The 21,638-nt window shown below is 35.8% G+C and overlaps 9 protein-coding genes and 1 non-coding gene across 10 annotated transcripts; 5 read left to right on the top strand and 5 right to left on the bottom strand.

The window, feature by feature from the left end:
• Positions 1 to 205: 205 nt before the first annotated feature.
• VCUG_02479 (uncharacterized protein) lies at positions 206 to 421 on the top strand (the record flags this gene model as incomplete). Its single annotated transcript, XM_008077296.1, has 1 exon — positions 206 to 421. The coding sequence occupies one exon, from the start codon at positions 206 to 208 to the stop codon at positions 419 to 421; it is 216 nt and encodes a 71-aa protein (XP_008075487.1).
• A 554-nt stretch (positions 422 to 975) lies between these two features.
• Positions 976 to 2,523, top strand: VCUG_02480 (uncharacterized protein; the record flags this gene model as incomplete). The annotated part of the gene is made up of 1 exon (XM_008077297.1): positions 976 to 2,523. The coding sequence occupies one exon, from the start codon at positions 976 to 978 to the stop codon at positions 2,521 to 2,523; it is 1,548 nt and encodes a 515-aa protein (XP_008075488.1).
• A 607-nt stretch (positions 2,524 to 3,130) lies between these two features.
• VCUG_02481 (uncharacterized protein) lies at positions 3,131 to 4,126 on the bottom strand (the record flags this gene model as incomplete). Its single annotated transcript, XM_008077298.1, has 1 exon — positions 3,131 to 4,126. One exon carries the CDS (start codon positions 4,124 to 4,126, stop codon positions 3,155 to 3,157), a length of 972 nt encoding a protein of 323 aa, XP_008075489.1. The 3' UTR covers positions 3,131 to 3,154.
• A 997-nt stretch (positions 4,127 to 5,123) lies between these two features.
• Positions 5,124 to 6,239, top strand: VCUG_02482 (pantothenate kinase; the record flags this gene model as incomplete). Its single annotated transcript, XM_008077299.1, has 1 exon — positions 5,124 to 6,239. One exon carries the CDS (start codon positions 5,124 to 5,126, stop codon positions 6,039 to 6,041), a length of 918 nt encoding a protein of 305 aa, XP_008075490.1. The 3' UTR covers positions 6,042 to 6,239.
• A 370-nt stretch (positions 6,240 to 6,609) lies between these two features.
• Positions 6,610 to 7,353, bottom strand: VCUG_02483 (uncharacterized protein; the record flags this gene model as incomplete). Its single annotated transcript, XM_008077300.1, has 1 exon — positions 6,610 to 7,353. One exon carries the CDS (start codon positions 7,351 to 7,353, stop codon positions 6,610 to 6,612), a length of 744 nt encoding a protein of 247 aa, XP_008075491.1.
• Positions 7,354 to 10,837: 3,484 nt separating this feature from the next.
• VCUG_02484 (uncharacterized protein) lies at positions 10,838 to 12,075 on the top strand. Its single transcript, XM_008077301.1, has one exon. The coding sequence runs from the start codon at positions 10,852 to 10,854 to the stop codon at positions 11,929 to 11,931; it is 1,080 nt and encodes a 359-aa protein (XP_008075492.1). The 5' UTR covers positions 10,838 to 10,851; the 3' UTR covers positions 11,932 to 12,075.
• A 132-nt stretch (positions 12,076 to 12,207) lies between these two features.
• On the bottom strand, positions 12,208 to 12,500 carry VCUG_02485 (uncharacterized protein; the record flags this gene model as incomplete). The annotated part of the gene is made up of 1 exon (XM_008077302.1): positions 12,208 to 12,500. One exon carries the CDS (start codon positions 12,498 to 12,500, stop codon positions 12,243 to 12,245), a length of 258 nt encoding a protein of 85 aa, XP_008075493.1. The 3' UTR covers positions 12,208 to 12,242.
• Positions 12,501 to 13,910: 1,410 nt separating this feature from the next.
• Positions 13,911 to 13,982, top strand: VCUG_02829. Its single transcript has one exon. It is a non-coding gene; the product is annotated as a tRNA-Glu (tRNA).
• A 916-nt stretch (positions 13,983 to 14,898) lies between these two features.
• VCUG_02486 (uncharacterized protein) lies at positions 14,899 to 16,723 on the bottom strand. The gene has a single exon (XM_008077303.1). The coding sequence runs from the start codon at positions 16,716 to 16,718 to the stop codon at positions 15,258 to 15,260; it is 1,461 nt and encodes a 486-aa protein (XP_008075494.1). The 5' UTR covers positions 16,719 to 16,723; the 3' UTR covers positions 14,899 to 15,257.
• Positions 16,724 to 20,161: 3,438 nt separating this feature from the next.
• On the bottom strand, positions 20,162 to 21,638 carry VCUG_02487 (uncharacterized protein; the record flags this gene model as incomplete). Its single annotated transcript, XM_008077304.1, has 1 exon — positions 20,162 to 21,638. A coding segment is annotated over one exon (1,477 nt), but the record flags the coding sequence as incomplete, so codon positions are not given.

Raw genomic sequence — 21,638 nt, forward strand, 5'->3', positions numbered from 1 at the left:
GCAACCTTGATCCAGCCAATGGCCTGCTCAATGGCACACACCTGGTGGTTGAAAACTCCACACAAACTTCATCATAGCTACTATTGTAACCGGATCCAGGAAAGGTAGCAGGGCAGTTATACCAAGGATCGACATGGCACCGAGCGAGACACAGCTGCCATTCATACTCAAGAGAAGACAGTTTCTTGTTCTTCTTTCGTTTGCGATGACAATCCACAAGTCACAGGGTCAGTCATTTGACAAGGTAGGTGTTTATCTGCACAGCCCAGTCTTTGTGCATGGTCAGTTGTATGTAGCTCTGTCGAGAGTGCGCTATGCAAACGGTCTAAGGGTGTATGTTGCTGACAATGGAGACCAAGGAAAGCATGAGAATGGTAAAGTATACACAAGAAATGTTGTGTACAATGAGCTACTAGAATGAAAGTGATTTATTGATTTTGTAACCATGGAACAGTTGGTAGAAAGGAATGACCTGATGTTGCGGTTATATTCAAAAGCGCTATTTTGATCTACTATCCATTCATACACCCGTTTTTGAAAAACGTGACAGCACAGCTAATGCTTTAATAAATTTGTTATAACTCGATTGCATACTACAGATAGAACTTGTTCATTAGCATTTACATCATATATTAAATAATTCGTTGCGCATGATAACACATCTCTCGGAAGCTGTATGTATTGGTTATTCTTTGAGATGCTATTTGTTTTCATACAATAAGCATTTCATCATGGCAGAATTTGCTACGCCATCTTGCCAAAATAATCCATTTATATCTTAAATAGCGATCAATAATAATTAATCTATGTCGTATAATCCGTACCCACTCCGTATTTCTGTATTAGATACATTGCATAATGTTAGTACATCCTTTTATCATCATAGGATGGTTACCTTATTAATAAGTTCTCCAGCTATTTTATTCGGTCTATCATTTTACGCATTTCTTTTGTTTGGTGTAGCATTATGCATAAATGGAAAATAAACCAACGATGAAGATGATGAGAGAAATTCTTGCCAGCAGTCGGAATATTAATGGTCTTAAACTCAATAGTCTTGTGCAAATTGATATTACCATTGATTTTATAAATCTTTACCACCAATATCCACAAGAAACCGAAAAAATTGTGACGAATTATGCGAACGAAATAAAAATGTATAGCTATCACATAAAAAGGCTGATATTAAGGCACAGGTTCAACTACAACAATCCCTGTATAGGATACGACGCGTGCAACACGGGAAACTGTTCTTCAAAACAACCTTGCCATACAGCATGTGGAGATGAGACAACAGAGAGAAAAGAAAGATATTGTCTGAGTCCGGTTTTAAAAATCAATTACACCTTCAGAAATACAAATAGCAGTATCAGGAAATTGAATTTGCGCAATTGTTTTAGGCATGCAGACAGCAACGAACTATTTTTTGTTGAGGGACAGTTCTTTCTGTTTCAGATAAACACAAATACCTTGTTTAAATCATACCGATGCACCAACAAATTGTGTAGGAGCCCCGACACAATATTGGAAATCAGCAATTTCTTGTACTATTATAACAATGAGGCAGATGCTATTGAGCTAATATTTTGCAAAAAGCATTCAAAGGAATGTAGAGCATGTCTTACATCCTTACAAGAAGCTTTTAGTGAGCGAAAGATTGAAAAAAGTTACTATTTTAGGTTAAGCGAAGGATCATCTGTACAGAAATGTGTCACAGTCTGTGGTGTCGATTACACAAATGATGAGTTTATCGGTGCCCTTGGGCATTTTATAAGAGGATCAGGTGGTGATCTTCTATTTTGTGTGTTGAAAACATGGAGAAAGCACCAACAGATACGTAGTATAAGATCCTCAAGCGTAGAATTAACAACCAAATATATTTTTGATGGTATAAAGAACAGCATATGTGCACAGGATCAGCTGATAACAATCATTCTAAGCATTCAGCTCTTCAATAATCTTAAAATACTCATTTATACTTTCGATGTAACCGGTGTCAGCAGGATCGCCAACAATTTTTTGGCAGTTCACCATATGAAAATCAAACTTTTTTACACAAATGTAGTAAATTCTGGTGGTATTTACATCAACAGCCTGTCAGAGTATAAAAATAGGATTGAAGAGAATGTCGATCTCATGTTTATATTCAGAAAAAATGACGAACTGAACTTATGCTACAAATACCAAAAAAAGATGGACAAACAAAAGTTTATTTATGAAGAGAGTATTACAGTCGATCAAAACAGCTTATCATCACGCTTAGATACCTATTTATCTGCCAATTCATGTGTAAAACACGATATTAGTAGCATACTTCTTCAATATCTCGATTCTCAACTTTTTACCGAGTTGCAAACCGCTGCACTGCGTATTTACCTCAAGAACAAGAAAAAAATTAACATTTCAAGAATTATCTACACACTTAATAATTTGATCATTGGTTATCGAAACCTTATAAATAGAAATATCGATAAAACCGATCTCCATTTGATAGAAAAGCTTGTCATCGACAAGTTAATTTGATCAATGGTAGTAAGCGTAGCAATGCAAATATCCTTCTGGTTTGATTCCATAAAATATCTGGTCAGATAACTCCATATTTAATAAATTACAGTAAGGCGGTAATACAGGATAGGTGTAATATTAGCCTATTTTACTGTTCAATGTTTTGTGGTGACCGAACATGGTTTTAATTATTATTTAGCTAAATTTTGAGAGCCTTGATCGATAGTTGATAAGAGAAATAACTGAAGTAGCAACCAAATTTAGTGTAGCTTAACCTTAATTGATGGCTTGTAAAGCTATAATATTGTTTGATGAACAAAAGAGGCCTTCTACAAATGTGGACGGATACATCGTAAAGATTTGAAACAACATATAAGCAAAAGTAAAAGCAAGAATGTCGGTTTGTATGAAAATATAAATAAATTGCTCCTACTAGGAAATGAAATATTGGTATGATGATTGCAATATTGAAAATGATTTTGTCCATTTGCATGGTACAACGCTGACCATCACGTGTTGTACCAAGATAAAACAATGATAAATTGTACTAAATAACACGGCACTGTAACAAACCTATTTTCCTTGTTGAGTCTATTAAGAACAATTTTTTATACAAAATACACGATATGTATGAAAATGAAACTTTACTTTACGAGCTGCCATCATTTATCTCTGGGAACTGGATATGATCGTACGCTATGTCGTAGAAGATAGGCAAGAACGGTAGGATCTCCCTCTTCTCGAGATTTTGTGCAACCTTTTCCAAAATTTGCGCTTTTGCATTGAACCCTTCACTATCAAAAAGCTTTAGGTCTCTCTCAATGTATTGATTCAGCTCAGAAAAATGCTCCAAGCTAAAATTGGCAATATCCCACCTACTACGGCCAGATTTAAGTCTGTAAACAATTTCATCAAGGAACTTCTCAATACGGCAAACATCGCTCATTAATGCTTTTATGGTTTCGTATTCAACATAATTTTGCTCAAGAAAAACACAGAATGTCTCTAAAAAGCGTCTCATATTTACAATACTTGTCTTTTTCAAAGGAAAGCTACGCATTTCTCTCATGTTTTTCTCTACCTTTGCTTTCATTTTGTCAAGTTGTGTCATATAATTCGCCAAATTGGCATCAAAACTGTCACCACGGAGCATCTGATGGTCCAAAAAATATTTTTTCTCCGTTTCTGTGTTGAACTTAATCAGAATGCCATATTTCAAAATATCAAAGTCTTTTATCTCTCTTTTCAATCCCTGCTCTTGCACCACCAACAGATTTGTATAAAAAGCATCATATTCATATATTTCATCGGACATAACACGCATCGACTCGCTACCCTTCTCATTACCTGCGTACAATAGCGATAATGTCTCGACATACCGTGCATACAAGGAGTCAACCTCTCTCAATTTGGGTATTTTGTTTTGTACCTTTCGCATCAGTCTGTGCTTTACTTCTGCCGACTTGGATGTGTTCAATCTTTGGATAATAATTTCAGCGTTGTATACCTCCCTGTTCTTAGCATCTTGTTTTTTTAAAGACTTAACGGCATTAATGTACTCGTCAGGATTTGCACCTCTTTTGCTCACCTTGTTGCGTATTTTGTTCAGTTTCTTTAGCATGGCAGGGATACAAAAAATCAAATTTTATAATTAATAAAAAAACCTGCACAGTGCTGTGAGTACACTGGTACTGTGGATATAGAAGATAAAACGTGACAAAAAAAATAATTTAATCTTCACTTTTATTTCTATTCTTGACAACAGATAACATGCTCTTATAATTTCATTAAAATCAGGATAACATCAATTATGCGTGTATACTCGTCGGAACTATTAATTCATAATTAAATAATTGAGCTAAAAAATGCTAATTTTACTAAGAAGGAAAATCATTCTTCTACAGCATTATCAAAATAAAGTTCAAAATTTGATGTAAAATAAGCTAAACCTTTTTATTTTATTCCGTTTTGCCACCTTAACCATCATTTGGTGACATGGCAAACCATGTTCGCTAATTCTGTGTTCAAATAAACGTTTATTAAGATCCATATCTGTTTTGTAAATTTTTTTAGCACTTTACGAACAAAGTTGTAATTTTGATGCATTAAAAAAAGATTTATTAGTTTATAAAATATTACTGCTCCTGGCTGTAATTGCATGTACAATGACAAATTCATCAATTAAATATATGAACATGCACAAACATACCTTTAATATTTGTTAAGATCAAGTCTAATGCCTCTACGCATTTTTTCCTTTCAAAACGAAGTGCTTATACTTAATGAGCGCAATAAACCTAAATACTAACCAGTTGCTAACAGGAGCCTACAAGTTCTATAAATCACAAACATCCGCTGTTAGTTTTTACTTGTTACTTTTTCCGTAGTACCATCATGTCATTTATCATTCAGACGCTGTCATTTAACAGATTGAACGCCAAAATTAAAAGAAATAAGGTACCGAAGTGCAAGTATAAAATAAAAAGCAATCTCAATTTTACTTTTCTATTTAACCAAATAATATTTTTTCCAAACTTTCAGCAAGTAAATTAGCCCGAAAATAGATAAAACATTTGTTATAAATAGTTTCTACTGAATGAAACTTATCAATCACATAAATGAGCTTTTTTTTTTTTGCGACCGTTGTTTTTAGCACCATATCAATGATTGGTATCGATTTCGGTGGATCACTTATAAAATGCGTTGAGATCGTTGGCAATGAGACAAAATTTACTGTAATGAAAATAAAGGATGTTGTTGAGCTGTCGAATATGCTTAAACAAAAAAGTGGAGCAAAATTGATGTTGACTGGCGGTGGTTCGTACAAGCACAATTTTTTGCCGCATGAAAATATTTTGCCGGAAATGGAGGCATTGTATTTAGGGTATCAGTACATTTTAGAACACGACATACAACAGTTCTACACGTACAATCCGATCAGTATGAATAAGAACAAAGTCGCGCGGACCAATGAATGCATTCTGGTAAACATTGGGTCAGGCATTTCGATAATAAGATTAACGCAAAACAATTTTGCAAGGTTGGGAGGTACTACTATCGGAGGAGGCACATTTGCTGGACTGGGTTGGCTGATTTGCAAGGAAGAAAACATCGACAAAATGTTTGATATGGCTTCGTTGGGTAACAACTTTGGCGTTGATCTGTCTATTAATGATATCTATGGAAATTGTGACACCAGAAATCTTCTTGGGCTTTCTAACAATCTTGTTGCAAGTTCCTTTGGCAAAGTCTCCCTTTCTTCCGATATCGAGTTCAGCAAATATGATATTCTATCATCTCTGCTCTCCCTAATAGTGAATAATGTCTGTTTGATGGCCATAAGCCATGCAGAAAAACAGAACATGGCACGAATTGTGTTTTCAGGCTGCTTTAGTCTGCAAGACGTTGTCCAAAAACGAATAGTGTATTGCTTCCACGCACTCAGAAAGACATCTATAGAACCAGTTTTTATAGAACATGCGGGGCATTTGGGAGCATTCGGATGTATCAACTGGATAATGCACAACAATCGGTAGGAACAAAACGAGGTTTTTCGCCAGCAGTGTCACGTATGGAATACAATAAAGCAATGGCGAGAAAATTATCTTTATTTAGTGTTGAAGATGCTTTAATTTACACCATTATTTCTCAACTACGGGAATTTGTGCCGTAAATCTTCATGCTATCATATCGTACGCAAAGTGTGAATTTAATGCATAACTATTGCACATGTGGATGAACGTGGTTTTCAACCAATTTTATTTTTTAAATAATCTCGATACTTCCGTTTACGGAACAAAACAAAAATACGCCTGTTTATTCAATTGACTTGCTTGTTCTTCCTCAGTACCATTTATTTTTTTTGCTAAAAGTTGTTATTCATCATCTGATGCACTACCCTGTCTGAAATCGTATTTTTTGGTTCACTGCGATAGAGCACAGTTTTTCAGTTTATCAACATGCACATTTATTCTCTTGGGCGGGCTGTTTATTTGTTTGAAAGGGACAGTTGATTGGTCTTCGATGTTTCATCAAATAAAAATGTGCATTTTCTAATCCTCCTAAACAGTTTTATTTATTTTTTGTGATATATTCTCTATGAAATTATTCTGTCTTATAAAGCTCGTTGATACGTGTATTATAAGATCCGCATTTGGCGCACTTGTTGTATAGAAATGTGTAGATAGTCTTGCTCACAGACTGACAGTCGAAGCACGATACCTGGCACATGTAGTTTTGTCGTTTGGCATTTAGGCCAACATTATTGCTCAGTATGCAATCGATTCGTTCGTTCAGGACCTTTGTATCTCCGGCCGATTTCAGACACACGGGACACTGAAACGATGATTCCTTGTAAATTTTGAAGCAGGCAAAGTGGATTGAATGGCCACAGTTCAGCAGCACCACATCGTTCACACTTTCAAACATAAACTCTGCGCAAATAGGACAGGTGCTTTTCAGTGTGTTCTCTACATGGTTGTGGTTGTTCAGCAGTTCTCTGGGCAGGCATGCGTTGCATCCAGTGCAGTGGAAGAAGTTCTTCTTATTCCCCACTCTACAAACCTTGCACTGCTTGCAATGGAATACACCAAGCGAATCCGTCCAAAACTTGCAAATTTTGCAGAAATAATTTGCCATTTTTACCTTGCACATGACACAGTATTGGCTTGCTCCTTGTATCATTCCGCAACACAAACACAGCATATACTTCGTTCTGTGCCTAATCATTTTATGGTCCTCGTTATGGTTGTGACAAAGTCTACATGGATATGTGCGCTTACAGCAGTCTGTAATGATCAAACACTTTCTTCTGTAATGTTTGCATCCAAAACTTTCAATCTTCGCCATGAACAAAGGAGAAGTAAATTTTTTAGTATTTGTAAAGGACATAATGATACATAAATAAAGATTAGTTATTATAAAGGATGATACAAACCAAATTATGTTTGTTTATAGACGTATAAAACAACAGATATTATTAGTTCCTATTTATCATCTTCTATAACACGATTTTATTCGTCACTCAACAGAAGAGATCAGTGATAAAACTTTTTTTATAATGAAAGTGTGTTAAGTTTGGATGCTGGTACGCAGCAGTCTAAAACACTGTGCTTGGTTGTCAAAGATCAATTTGCCGTGTTTGACATCGTGGTTGTGATATTCTGTTACGGTAGTAGCAGTGTATATGATCGATGATATATTCTTTGAACTGATCTGCGCTAAAAATACTTTGAAATGACATTTGGTGTTCTCATCGATACTAAAAAGGAAAGGTTTGGGTGTATTTGATCATCGCTGTACTCTTTATCAGCAGAGGTGTATGGCGTGTTGCTTTTAAGGAGTGTGCTCGTGCCTATTAAAATATACCGATTGATATATGTTGCTGTTTAAGGGGAATAACATTTAATATGTGTGCTTTTCATAATTGTCATCTCTTCTCGGATGATGTATGGTTGTTGAGAAAGAGCTATTCAATAATTGCGTGTATGCAGGTTGGAGCGTGTCTCCTTTGTCAACTGTCTCCAATTATAAGAACTTATGACCACTGAGCCAGATACTCATCAATGCCATGCTCTCTGATAAAATACTGCTCACGAAATTATACTTGTGAGAATTAACAAATGCTTTGTAACTGTGGTTTCGCAATACTACTATACAAGTAGAAAGATATGTAAAAAGAGTATTCTTGCAAAAGAATGCTATTATATTAGAATATGTATGAAAGAAAAATACAGAAATTATTTTAATCGATAATGGTAAATAAAAAACCATGACATGTCATACAATATAGCTTTACTTTTGGCTATATGCTCGTTAAAACATTCCTTAAATACCGAATAAAGTATCCTTTTCAACATCGACGAATACATTGCCTATATATTTTTTCATGGCACATAGACGACTAATTGACAATTGGTAAAATAGGGTAGTAAAGTGTCAAAGTCATGTCAGTGATACGGGAAGATTCGCACCTATACTTCCATTCAATATCAGACTAATTTACGGAGTACTTTCTGTTGTATTACTAAATTTTTACTGATCAGTTTTATGATACATTTGAAACTGTTTTGTTGTACTGCATGCTCATAGATAGAACAAATATTTATATTGGTAGGAAACTTAATGTTTTGCTCAACAACAGCGTATTATGTACTGTGATTTCGACTAAAAGTCGTTTGTTTATAATTTCGTACTTAATATCATCAAAAAAAAACTTTTAAAGTATGCTGAGACCGATCATAGCTGCAGATCTTTGCTTCACAGATTATGTGTAGTAATGTAAAACATTTTCGTAAAAAAGTGGCAGTGTTACTACGGTTAACCAAGATACAATGCGTACGATATTAAGGATCAAAGCGAAAGCCGTGCACAGCACTAGGGATATGTAGACAAAAGGTCGTTGGTTCGATAATATGCGGTAAATGAAACAGAAAATAACGGTGATGGCAAGGCAGAAGACACTCTTTTGCATGAACGACTTTAGAAAACTGGTATTTGGATGTGATGTAAGTTATATAAATACCGACAACACTGTTAAAACATTCCTGAGTGTTCGAAATGACGTAAAGGCGATAGAAAAGGATGTTAGTACCATGATAGGTAAATTATAGCGTGAGAATTGAAGAGTTCAACAACTAAGTATTGGAAATAAAGCAGAGTTGAGTGTCCAATAGTTGCACTTAAATCTAGCGTGTCATACGGATTAGAAAATAAAGTTTTACCAATTCGAGCAAATTGTATAATTTTCAACAAAACATCGAGAATGCGGGTCCTACAAAATAAATACTTACCGAATGTTTTACAACCAATCTGTTACATAAAGATATAAATATTGGTATTGTAATTTCATTTCTGCTATTCATCCCTTTTCACCAAATCTATTTTTGTTTACCACTACTCATTTCATTACAAGACATAATGGCTGTGCTTAGAAGAAGGTTGTTCTTTTATTAGAAGGAACGAAAGTACGCGATGATAAAGAATAAAGCGTGCTGGGCGGAATAAGGAATCTTAAGTATTGATATACTAAACCATTACGTTGAGGCACAAAATATGGCAGCATTTTATGAGTCAACAGTAACAAACTAGTGCAAGTTTATTAGGTTTGCCATTTCCGTTTACAAAACGGAACAAAGTTTATTTACCTATTAGTATGCCTTTTGTTAAGTTGTTGTTTCATTGGCTTCTTGATATTTTCGCTTGTTTTGAATTTTGTGATAAAGGTTAATGAACTAATTCTCATTTAGTAAGCATGCAAATTAATTTCGTCTGTAAATAACGGTTCAGCATGTCTTGTAACAGATGAGTTACATAATAATTGTATTCTTTGTTGCGTGTAAAGCTGCGGAACAAAGAATTTTTATTTTTCTTGGACAGTGACCGACCAGCTATGGAGCTGCCATGTTATTTATACGGATCAATAAATAATTTGGTGCATTTAAAGATGTTTTAGACGGCAGCTTCGTATTTTAACGGAGTAATTTTAATCATAACTTTATTTACCGGTTTAAAGAACAAGTATGAGTATGTCATACGATAACAATGACATTGGAAGGGTTTAGAATACCAATATAGAAAAAAATCCTGAGATGCAAACGATACGCTTCTTAATATGTATCATATAATCATGTATAAAGGATAAATGTACGGGTTTAAAATAGCATGATTGTGAATATATGGACGATGACACTTCGTCAGACATAAAAATAAACCTGCTGATGCCCTAATTTTGGTGCACCTGCCATATTGATGGAATAAAAGTTTTAAACAAGATATCTTGCAAGAGTCTACATCTAAAACAATAAAATGATTTATTGAAGAGAGCAGTAAACAGAATATATGCAATAGCTGTTAGATGAGATCAGAACTGTAAACATCTCCATTAGTTAGGCACTCGAGTTGCTACTCGACGACGAACCCAAAATACTCAAATAAAGATAACGATTATCATTGTATTCATATTCGTCTATAGAAGCGAGAGCAAGATAGTTTAGGAATCGACTTTTATTATGGTATAACCTGTTGATGATCGTGGTAGTAGACAGGTCTTCAGTATTTCGTGGCATAGTTCGCGCTGGGAAAACGTTAGATCTTTTTTTCTTTTTTCTTTTATATTAAAATATATATTTAGTAGAAGAATACCCGGTAATTCTGTGTCATTTACACTAGTCATAGTCAAAACCAGAACATTAACATTTCTGAACCATCATGAAACTATAATCGTTAAAAAATAGCTTTATTAACTTACATCGCATTAATTTGTTTCGTTATATTATAAATTCTTCATGGTGCTTCTAAACACTGATGGCAAACTGTTTTTTGAAGCCCTCATCCCAAACAGTGTCGATGAGTTTGAGGAAAATTAATCAATACTTGACAGAAAACAGCGACATAAGGGGCTTCATACTTTCACTCCACGATAAAAATGTTGATACCCTCCCATCATTCGATTATTCGCCTACAAAGGTACTCAAGCACGTTTTAAAGCGGCTGGGTATGAAAAAAATTATCAAGCGTAACAATATAAGCATATGTTACCCGAAAATGTATTCTGTTTTTTTGTTTTTTGAAGAAATTATGTCCGGTCTATTTAATGTAAGTCCGTCGTATTTCTGCGATCTTGTTAAACACCTGGACCAGAGCGAACAGATAAATATTCTTCGCAATAAGCGGGTATTAACGCCACTTATCGTTATTTGTATGGAACAAAGAATACAAACCGTGTCGGTGAACGACTTAATTGTAGAAGATAAAAATCAAACAACGCAGACATATAAAAATTTCATGGTATTCCTTAAATGCGCCAGCCTGGATTATGAGAGAGCCACAGAAATTCTTAACAAGCTAAACTACAATTGCTTGTGCGACATGATAGTACATAGCAAGTATAAGGAGGTGCGTGCGTATATCAAGGAGTTAAATTACTATTTTCCACAGTTTAACAGTCTGGCACATCTAATACAGAGCGATCCGAACAAACACTACGAAGACAAAAGCATTGATTTTCTTAACGATCCTCTCAAAATCCCCATAAAATTTAGGGCACTGCCGTATTTCAAGGCATCAATTGAATACCTGCAGAACAAAACGGGGTACAAATTGGAAAACGATAGAAGATTGGTGCTGATTTATTTTATTGAAGCATATCAAAAGAGAAGGAAAAAAGATATCAAGCACGTGGCAAAGCTCCATAATTTTGTTGAATGCGCTGTTAAAGAGGATGTAATGGTTCTAAAAATTTTAATTCTGAGGGGTTTCTTTCATGAGGCGTACCACCATATCTTAGAAAGGGAGTTTCGAACGATTTTGGGTTGGTACAAAAAGGATGAAGAAAATTTGTACTTGAGTAGGATCGTAAACGGGATTTTGACGGGAAGATACAAGAATCGTCTTGATGGAGAAATTCGTGCTGGTAATAATTTATGAGTTACCTGTAGAACGGAGCATACAGCTAAAGCGAGCCGAGTTCATCATACAAATAAATCATCCCTTGTTGTGGTAGTGATACATTGATATCTGAATCCTTAGGGTAAATCCTCCCATATTTACCAACGATGTTACAAAGTCATGAATAAATACATTTTTGGTAAAAAACCAGCAATATATAAATGGCGCTGACATAGCATGAGAACCTACTACAATTGAACGAATACGCTACCATATTTCAAACACTTAACTATATGTCGTGATTTCACACAGCAGTCACACAATAAAAGAATCTTTAATACCACAGCAATCTACAAATCGCCTTCATTCCGTTTTCTCATCATAATGATACGTGGTGCACTCTCCTCGCACAAACTACCCACAAATTCTTCAAATTCATCCTCATCTATTTGTCTTTGCACACGTCCACTTTTATAAAGTTCCACTAACTCTTTTTCTATTATTTTGGCACGATCCTTGTTGTACAGCTTTATACGGTTATACCTTGTTAATGAAGCTGGTGCCAGAATGGACGCAAGAAGCTGGTCCGCATTGGGCTGTTGAGACATTCTGGGGTGGTGTATAAATGGGTAAAAAATTTGTGCATTTTATCGGTAGACAGGTTTTTGGTGCTGTAAAGCAAGAATCATGCTTTTATTGAGATATATCGATACAAGGAAATGACTTAATAACGTAGTACGATCGTTCTTGCAATTAAAAATGCAAGCATCAATCAAAGCGGTGACTGGCACAGCCGTAGATCTCATATCGTGATCATTTTGCTGTAAATGAGTCAGTGAACTGTGATATAGGAAGTATTTGGCAATAAACAAACTTCATTCCATTTGTTAACGTTATGATAGTTGGTAATACGATTTATCAATGTATAATTAAGGACATAAACGGCAGAACTAACTTCAATATCTCATGAGGTGTTCTTGCGGGGTCCTATTTTACTAGATTGGAATGCAGTACCTATCACGAAATGATTGTTGTTGCTTAAGGAGGCTGCTCTATTCAATGTTGGCAATCAGAAGTAATGTGAATAATAATTACAGTAATTGAATTGCTTGATAAGAAATGGTATGTGCAGATGAGAACACAACTGTACCGTTGTTGTTTGTATCACTGGTAACATGTAAATCTGGTAAAAAATCTAAATAATGCTCGTTTTCATTAGCGCAGGCCATGTCCCTGCGATTACGCTCCCATTGATTAATGTGATGGCCTGAAAAACACTGAAGCGGCAGATTATTTTACTAGTTGGTTAACCAAAAGCATTTGGTACGAAACAATAAACCATTTTACATTACACGTGATGTAGATTATGAGGGTATCGAAGACTCTCAAACCAATTTTGTACCAATGGCCGGGCAGCACTTGCGTTATGTAAATATTTCTGTCCTAATGCTGCTCCGGCACAGTCACCCACTTTCGTGGAAAGATTCAAAAATACTACCGCTAAATAACTTAGTGAAATTTTATCATCGATATACATCATACATCTCTAATCGATTATTTTATTTCAAATTTGTACTATTCAGGCCATGACATGTATTAACAGCATATTTAAACAACAGTGACACAATTTAAATGCAATTTACAAACGAAACTGTTGTTGATCCAGTAGTTGATGAGCTGGTAATAAAAGAAACAACTTCTTCTAACAACCAAAACACTGTTACATGGTCGTTCAACGATGATGATATGTTGCTATTCACGATAGGATTGTTAGTTCTTGGTGTTATTTTAGTAGTATTGCTCATCTTGTGTTACTTTGTTGCCAAGAAAAGGCTTGAGCAGTTCATAAAAGTTTTTACTTCATACCAACAAGCCATGAGATAAATAAATACTACACGGTATGAGTGCAAATTTACCGATGATACTTACCATTGTCTGATCATTCTTCTCTACTATCGTTTTATAGAACTATGCCTATATAAATACTTGTTATGAAGGAACTGATTGAGATGAGTTAATCCCTAATGGTCCAGAGGTTAGGATACCGGTCTTTCACACCGGCGGCCCGAGTTCGATTCTCGGTTAGGGAATGATTTTTAGGCGGCAGGTTGTGTGGCAATATCGGTGCCATCCCGAAACTTTTTTCCATATCCTATGCTTTTGATTCGTTGCAATCTAAGTTTGATACAACTCCGCAAGTAGCCTTCTGACTCTACATTTCCATTTTTGTTATTAAAAACATTAATATGGAACCGCTCGTGCCATGACCAACATCCACTAATTTAGTTAATTTAAACTGCTGACAAACACTTTGTCGTATTTTTATACGGAATCTTCGAAGTAACAATATTTTATCAAATTTCTTTGATAAAGATGCTTCATCTTCGGGCATTTCAAGAATTATCGAAAAAGTTATTCATCAGAACCCATTCAACTGATAATTTCTAATTTTTGCATGTACCAAATATGCAAAACCTGGGATAAACTTTACCTCTTCTCTTTTTTATCAGGACTTCATCGTTCACATTCATACGTCATTTTTCCACAAATCATCCACTTTTTAATTTTTTTATCGTCGCTTGGAACCGTTTTCATGTTTATGCACTGCACAACACGCTGTCAATCGTGGTCCTATTATCAGAAATACAAATTTGTGTAAAAAGTTGGATAAAAGATCAATGCGATTCAAATAGTTCGCCTTAGTTTTTATTTCTTGTCCTGTAAATAAAAAGATAACAAACCTAAGCGGATTTATTGCATACGCACAAATAAGTAAGTCCTAGCTTATCTTTTAATAAAAAGAATATTTAATGACGAGACAATAAATTTACCTTTTGTAAAACAAAAGAAATATCGGTGCATATGTAATCAAGATCATAAAAAATTCAGAATGTAAAGTATTACAGCAATGTTAACATGCAGAAAGTGCACCAAAAAGATAAACACGTAATCAGGAATGCGACATTAAGACGCATCATAGCTGCAGTACCGTTTTTTACAAAAAATGCTTGTATTTACTTAGCAATTGATAATGGAAAACCCGGTGTTTCTGATCTAGTGCACCAATGATTAACACCAAATACATCAAACTTAAGTAACAATGCAGAATCGTTTTACTTGCTCGGATTAATGAAAGTACTTTAATAAAGTTAGGCCGATGGATCAGCCTTACTCTGACACCTGCTCAAATTTATCATTCACAAGTATTTGGCGCATTACAACCCGTCATAGGCGAGACACTGGTAATAAACCGAGCATTTTAGAAGCTTTGTATGCGAATACAATGCAAATAATAATCGAGATATTTGCTCACTCTTTCAAACTCTAGCCTAATGTACTGCGTTACCTCTGATTCACCACCTTCACTAGCAGATCGAAAAAGAGCTCTTTTCTACCACATAAACGTGTGAGAACTCCAATAAAGGCTTAGGCACCTTGACTAAATCAATATCAAACAGCTTCTGCACCGCCCACGCCTGGTAGAACACAGTCTCGATACTTTTGAGCCGAGTATCGGGAAACAGAGAAGGAGCTATGCACCGCACCAGGTTGGGAATGGGCATGTCGTTCTCATCTTTGTGCTGATCAATCTCTTTGAACATTTCTATCAAGCTTATAAGAAACTTCCTTTTATCGCCGACAAAGCAAAACGGGAGATAAAAAAGCAAATAGTTGATAGATGGTGACGACTTGTGCTTGGCAGTCTCATACAGCGAGTCAAGTATATCGAATGAGAAAATTCCATTCACCTTTTTCTTCAGGTAAATCTTGAAAAATGCAACTGTGTTCCTCACATCCGTGGTATCGAGATCGAACGTTTCACCAGCCATGAACCTGTCATACAAAAGCAGACTCGCGCGGTAGTCACCTGAGCACCTGAATATGCCGTGATAATTAGCGCGCTTTGTTTTTATAAAATCCATGATTTTGAATATGAACGGGTGTATGTGGCTCGTCTCTGTCCTATCTTCATTCCCAAATTTCATCATTTTTTTGAGAAACGAGAGTTTGTTCCCAGACACAGCGGAGGAGAGCATAAATACCGCATAGCGGTATAGCTCATACTTCTCAACAGGCGAAATATCATCGTAGCGTATGAATTTATCCTGATAATTTTTAAACGTGATATGCTCGACTTTAAACTTGCTTCTGAACCTGTGATCAGCGATCCGATCATTTCCTGGCGCTATTTTAGTTTTCCCGCTCACATTGGACACTACGCGCCGCACGAATCGACTCATTTCACAGACTCTACTGCTAGCAGCATGGGCATCGCCCTCATCGCTATTCTCGACCGATTGTCGCTTTGGTTGTTTACTTTCAGCACACACTTCTTTCTCAGATATCACTACTCCTTTAGGCGCTCCACTATACTCATTGTCAGCTGCTCCATCGCTCCTATCGGTATCTATACTGTCTGTTCTCTCCGTTTTAGGCACCTTCCCACACACGTCATTGTTCATTTGCCGCTTTTTGTCAATTATTTGTCCTATCTCTCGCTCCTCTTGATTTTTCCCACACTCACCATTGTCTTCTCCCTTCCATATCCCTTCCTCCTCGCCATTTTTTGCTGTACTTTCATCATATACCTGAATTGCACATTCCTTCCCCCTCCCACACGCCCATTTTTTCTCCATTCCTAGCTCACTTCGCACACCCACTGACCCTATGTCACTCCCGAAACTATCTGAATAAAACACACTTCCATACTTACCGACGGTATCATCCTCAACAACTTCCATCCCAATCTCATTCTCCAATTTATCGAGTACATTATCCGTCCCGTGCGCTCTACTTACTTCTGCAATTTTGTCTTCTTGTCCCATTTTTTGAGGGTCTCCTTTTGCTTTCTTTTATGTGCTGATAAATAAATGACAGATTGATAAAGGTGGAGTGTGGTCTTTACACCTAACTGTGTATAATATAGCTAGCATTATCTAAGCTAGTACACACCTATATAACAAATTTTATGTGATATTGGTACCGCGTGCATCATTACCACAAGCAGAATAAAATGTTGTTAAAAGGTGCTATTTTATTTGGTTGAGAACGTTCTATACCACACTATTTTGTTTTTTCATATTGTTAAATGAATTCTCGCTTTTGTTTTTTCCCTCCAAAAAAAGCTCAAATATAACAAATATAATTCCATAGTGGGAAGTTCTTGACATAAATGGATAATGTAATCAATATGAATTAATTTTTATTGGTAAAAGATAGTAAATTATTTGAAAAACTACTTCTCTAAAATAAATTTGGTGTTTTATCTGATCATGACCCGTACGGTTCTCAACTCTCAGAATAATTTTACCTCGGTGATATAGTTCTTGTGAAGTGAGAGCGAAGCATTTTTGCAATTAAACTCTCGCGATGTGATAAAATATAACAAATGTCTTCAAAATTCGACCACTGCTGTATTTGTAGCTTGATCGGGTGCGCAAATGTTCAAGGAGATAATATAATAAAATATGACACAAGTATGGTGAAACGACTTCTTTCTTCTGACGTAAAATCTCGCTGTATTAAAGATTTTTTTGTCTCAGTAGTATTGTAGTTGGCACAAAATCCCGATCAAGCTTAGTATTTGTTCCCATTATCGCTAAATCAATCTTATTTACTCTATTATAAATCGCTTACGTAGGCTCACTCATGAGTTATCTACATAATGTTCAGAAATATAGTATTAGTTTTTATTTCTCAAAAAAACAATGCATTACGTATTTCTAGTCATTCACTAGCTGCAATAAGTTCATTTATGGAATAGAGAAGACTAATTGTTTGTCAAGACCTGATTTCTTCTTTATTGTATTATTTTCTTTTTTCTCGCTATCTTCTCATATTTTGCCACTCTTATAAAGAGGAGTTGAGGTCAACTTTTTGTTTGAAACATGTATATTTGCATTCTTCTCATATAAATTACCTGTATGAGACTCGGAAAAGTAAACTAAATTGCGGTTATATCATTTTATCCATACAGGAATGCGTGGTAAAAGATTTCATTTATCAACGATTGTATAAATCTATTCTACAGGAATTGATCAGTTATCATATATCTTTTTGATTGTAAGAAACTAACTGTACCAGTTCGCTTTTCAAAAACGGGTGATGAATGGGTAGTATATCAAGACTGCGCTTTTAAATGTGACTAGGACATCAGGTCATTCCTTTCTACTAACTGTTCTGTGGTTACAAAATCAATAAATCACTTTCATTCCAATAGCTCATTGTATACAACATTTCTTGTGTATACTTTACCATTCTCATGCTTTCCTTGGTCTCCATTGTTAGCAACATACACCCTTAGACCTTTTGCATAGCGCACTCTCGACAAAGCTACGTACAACTGACCATGCACAAAGACTGGGCTGTGCAGATAAACACCTACCTTGTCAAATGACTGACCCTGTGACTTGTGGATTGTCATCGCAAACGAAAGAAGAACAAGAAACTGTCTTCTCTTGAGTATGAACGGCAGCTGTGTCTCGCTCGGTGCCATGTCGATCCTTGGTATCACTGCCCTACTACCTCTCCTGGATCCGGTTACAATAGTAGCTATGATGAAGTTTGAGTGAAGTTCATCAACCACCGGGCGTGTGCCATTGAGCAGGCCATTGGCTGGATCAAGGTTGCGCAATAGAATTATCAACGCACCCTTTTTAGAACTAACTTGTGCGGTGGCATTCCTGAAGGCTGCTGCTTGTTGAAAAACTCTAGCAGATAGTTTGCAACAACATCATTGTCCTCTGTGACAATAGAGTCTGCACTCGTGTATGTCACTTCGTTGCCGATCATCAAGTCAAGGACCCTATCATTGATTTCCTTTGCAGCATCGTTGTTTGTTGTGAGTATAGTTCTGTTCGTCAGATCTTCGCTGTCAGCCATGTTGGCAACATCACCATATATCTCGTTAACGATGTCATCGCACATATCGTCAACATAGTCGTTGAACAGCCTAAGTGCATCATGCGGTCTGTTGAACACACAGATGTATGCGAACAGCTTTCTGATGTGGTCAGATGTCTCTGTCATTGCAGCTTCGCCCAGCACGTTCTTCCATTCACTGTCATCCTGCAAAAGATTTCTTGCCCTTGTTGCTTCCTCGAATGTGCCATATACAACATTGTTGGCACTTCTTAAGTCGTCGAATGACGTGGCACCTCTCACATTGAGCAAGAGCATTCTCAGATAGAATCTCTCCTTTTCCTCTGGATTGACCGCATACAATCTTGTAATGACTTTGTCCTCGCCCCGCTGACGCAATACCCATCGGCTGTTCGTGTACACATAGTGATATGGAATGTCGGTGTAGAGATATTGTCTGATTATTTTTTACTGCTACTGGTACTATTATTTTGGCCCTATACTTTTTTTAGAACATGCACAATATCGAAGTGCTTTTTTAAGAACTGTGCACAGAGCACAGGAACATTTTGCAGACTCTCGTAGATCCGATCTATAAATAAAGCTTTGCCGCGGTAGACAATCAGCTGATTATCTACAACACAGACAAAACCACCAGGATTTAACAATTGTGTTTTTTCCACCAAAAACTTTTCAGTCGGCGTATTGTCAAAATCTGGAAACATAATGCATCGACTTCTCAACTTATTTATAGTTTTATTTCTTCCAGAAAAATGAATGTTAGTCAATGATGAGAACATACAAAATGTTCACCAAATTGTCAATTTGATTGTGATGTTATGTTCTGTTACATTGACCAAAAACTCACTTTTACATCCATTTCTTTGTATTTTATTCTTTTTCTGGTAAATAATCTAAATATATTGTAAATGTCATCGTAATTTGTTACAATGTTGAGGAAGTCAAACAAAAGTTAAAAGTGCTGATATGTTATTTATTTCATGCACTTTGATTAGACGTGGTGGTGTTCATAAAAACAGCCAACCAAATAATGATAGGGGTTGAATAAATAAAAATAGGATGAAAATATTGTTTGTAAATGATGACTAAGTGCATCTCAGAAAGAATGAGTTGTACAACAACTTTAGACTCTTCATGCAGTGCAAATACGTGAAACAAAATTTTTTATTTTTCTCGAAGGGTCAAATAATCTATTTCACAGAACCGAACAATCAGCTTCTGAGTTGTCTTTTTACTCATGCGATGATGATATCATCTGATGTCTGTTCACAATAATAATAAATCGTAATATCAGATGTAAAAACTACTACAAAAACACATGTAATATTTAGACAACACAAATCCATAAATACTATTTAATCTTATGATTCTCATATCTGGGTGTTATTTACTGGCGTATCAACTCTTCCAGATGTCCTCTAACACACTTATAAAGATCACAAACTTGCTGTGCCATAGGTTCAGAGTTGTTATAATTCAATTCCTCAATTTTATTGAGTATTTCATCTCGCCTCTCAGAATAGCTTGTGGAGAGATACCGTCCAATATATCCATACAACCATTTCACGTTTTGTCCTAATCTCTCTTTCATATGACGTGAATAGATACGAAGAATCTCCTTAAGAATGTATTTTCCATCTAAGTGCTCCATGCTTAGATTTATATCCCAAGTAGCTTTTGAACTATATTTTGTGAATCTAATCTTATCAAATAAACCAGACAGCAAAAAAAATAGAGGCTCATATCCCTCCAAAAAAGTATCGCAAACAGTATCAGGATTACTCGCACCACAAACTGTTGAGCAAGTATACTCCAACTCGGAAAAAAATATGTACTTTGAAATAACGCTTGACTTAACTCTGAACACACTAAGAAGTTGCGAAAACAGAAATTTACGAACAAAGGAACGATAATCGATCTGTATCAGCAGATTCTGTTTGTTCTTATATTGATCATCTCCTCCATTCCTCAGTTTTATGCATGATGTCACAATGTTTTCAATTCTGCTGGCAATATATATCGTGATCGCTTTATCACGAAGTTTTTTGTTTCGATAATTGCGGAACTGTATAAAATACCCACAAAGGCTTGTAAACTCGGAAAAAAGCAAACACTTGTCAATAACTTTGTTTCCGTACAGCATTTCTAATGAGTTTTCAAATAAATTATCGATCACATTTTGCATAATAAAACAGCTATTAGGATGATAATGCCTACAACCTACACATTTCACACTTTCACTACTAAAATACTCTGCCTCACTTATCTTCGAATTCGTTGTTAGCATAGAATAAAGTTCATCGTTGTATCTGGCGTAAAGCCTCAGCAGCTCAGAAATTTTATTCACACCCCCACAGCAAACAGCCACTTTATCGGAACTTAATCTTTCAATTGACACTGAAAATCTTTTCATCTGAACAAATATGTTTGTTCTAAACGTAATATATTCGGAAATTAGTGACAAACTACCGTAATTATCTATTCTCGTATTAACTATCTTTCCCTTATTTTTGTGTGTATCATCTGTAAACTTAACCAACATTTCTTTTAGATTATCAAAATACCTGGACAACTCCAAATCTCCTTGGTTATTCTTTGTTTTTTGATTATATTCTTGTGCAAAACATTCTCTCTTATTTATCACTTTAAAAATGACATTTTGCAACTTTTCAAGCTTATTTGAGTGATCTTCATTCGATTGTCCGCTCACTCTCTTGCGTTTTCTTGAGCTGCTCGTTCCCGCACTTTCACAATCATGTTGTGCATGTTCTCGTGATTCATCGCTACACGTGGTCAACTGTGTAGGATGGCCGACTAATTCCATACCAGGATATATGAAAGTGTTGCTTTGAGAACTTTCTCCG

This window comes from Vavraia culicis, assembly GCF_000192795.1.
Source record: "Vavraia culicis subsp. floridensis unplaced genomic scaffold supercont1.67, whole genome shotgun sequence".
Classification (NCBI taxonomy): Eukaryota; Fungi; Microsporidia; family Pleistophoridae; genus Vavraia; species Vavraia culicis.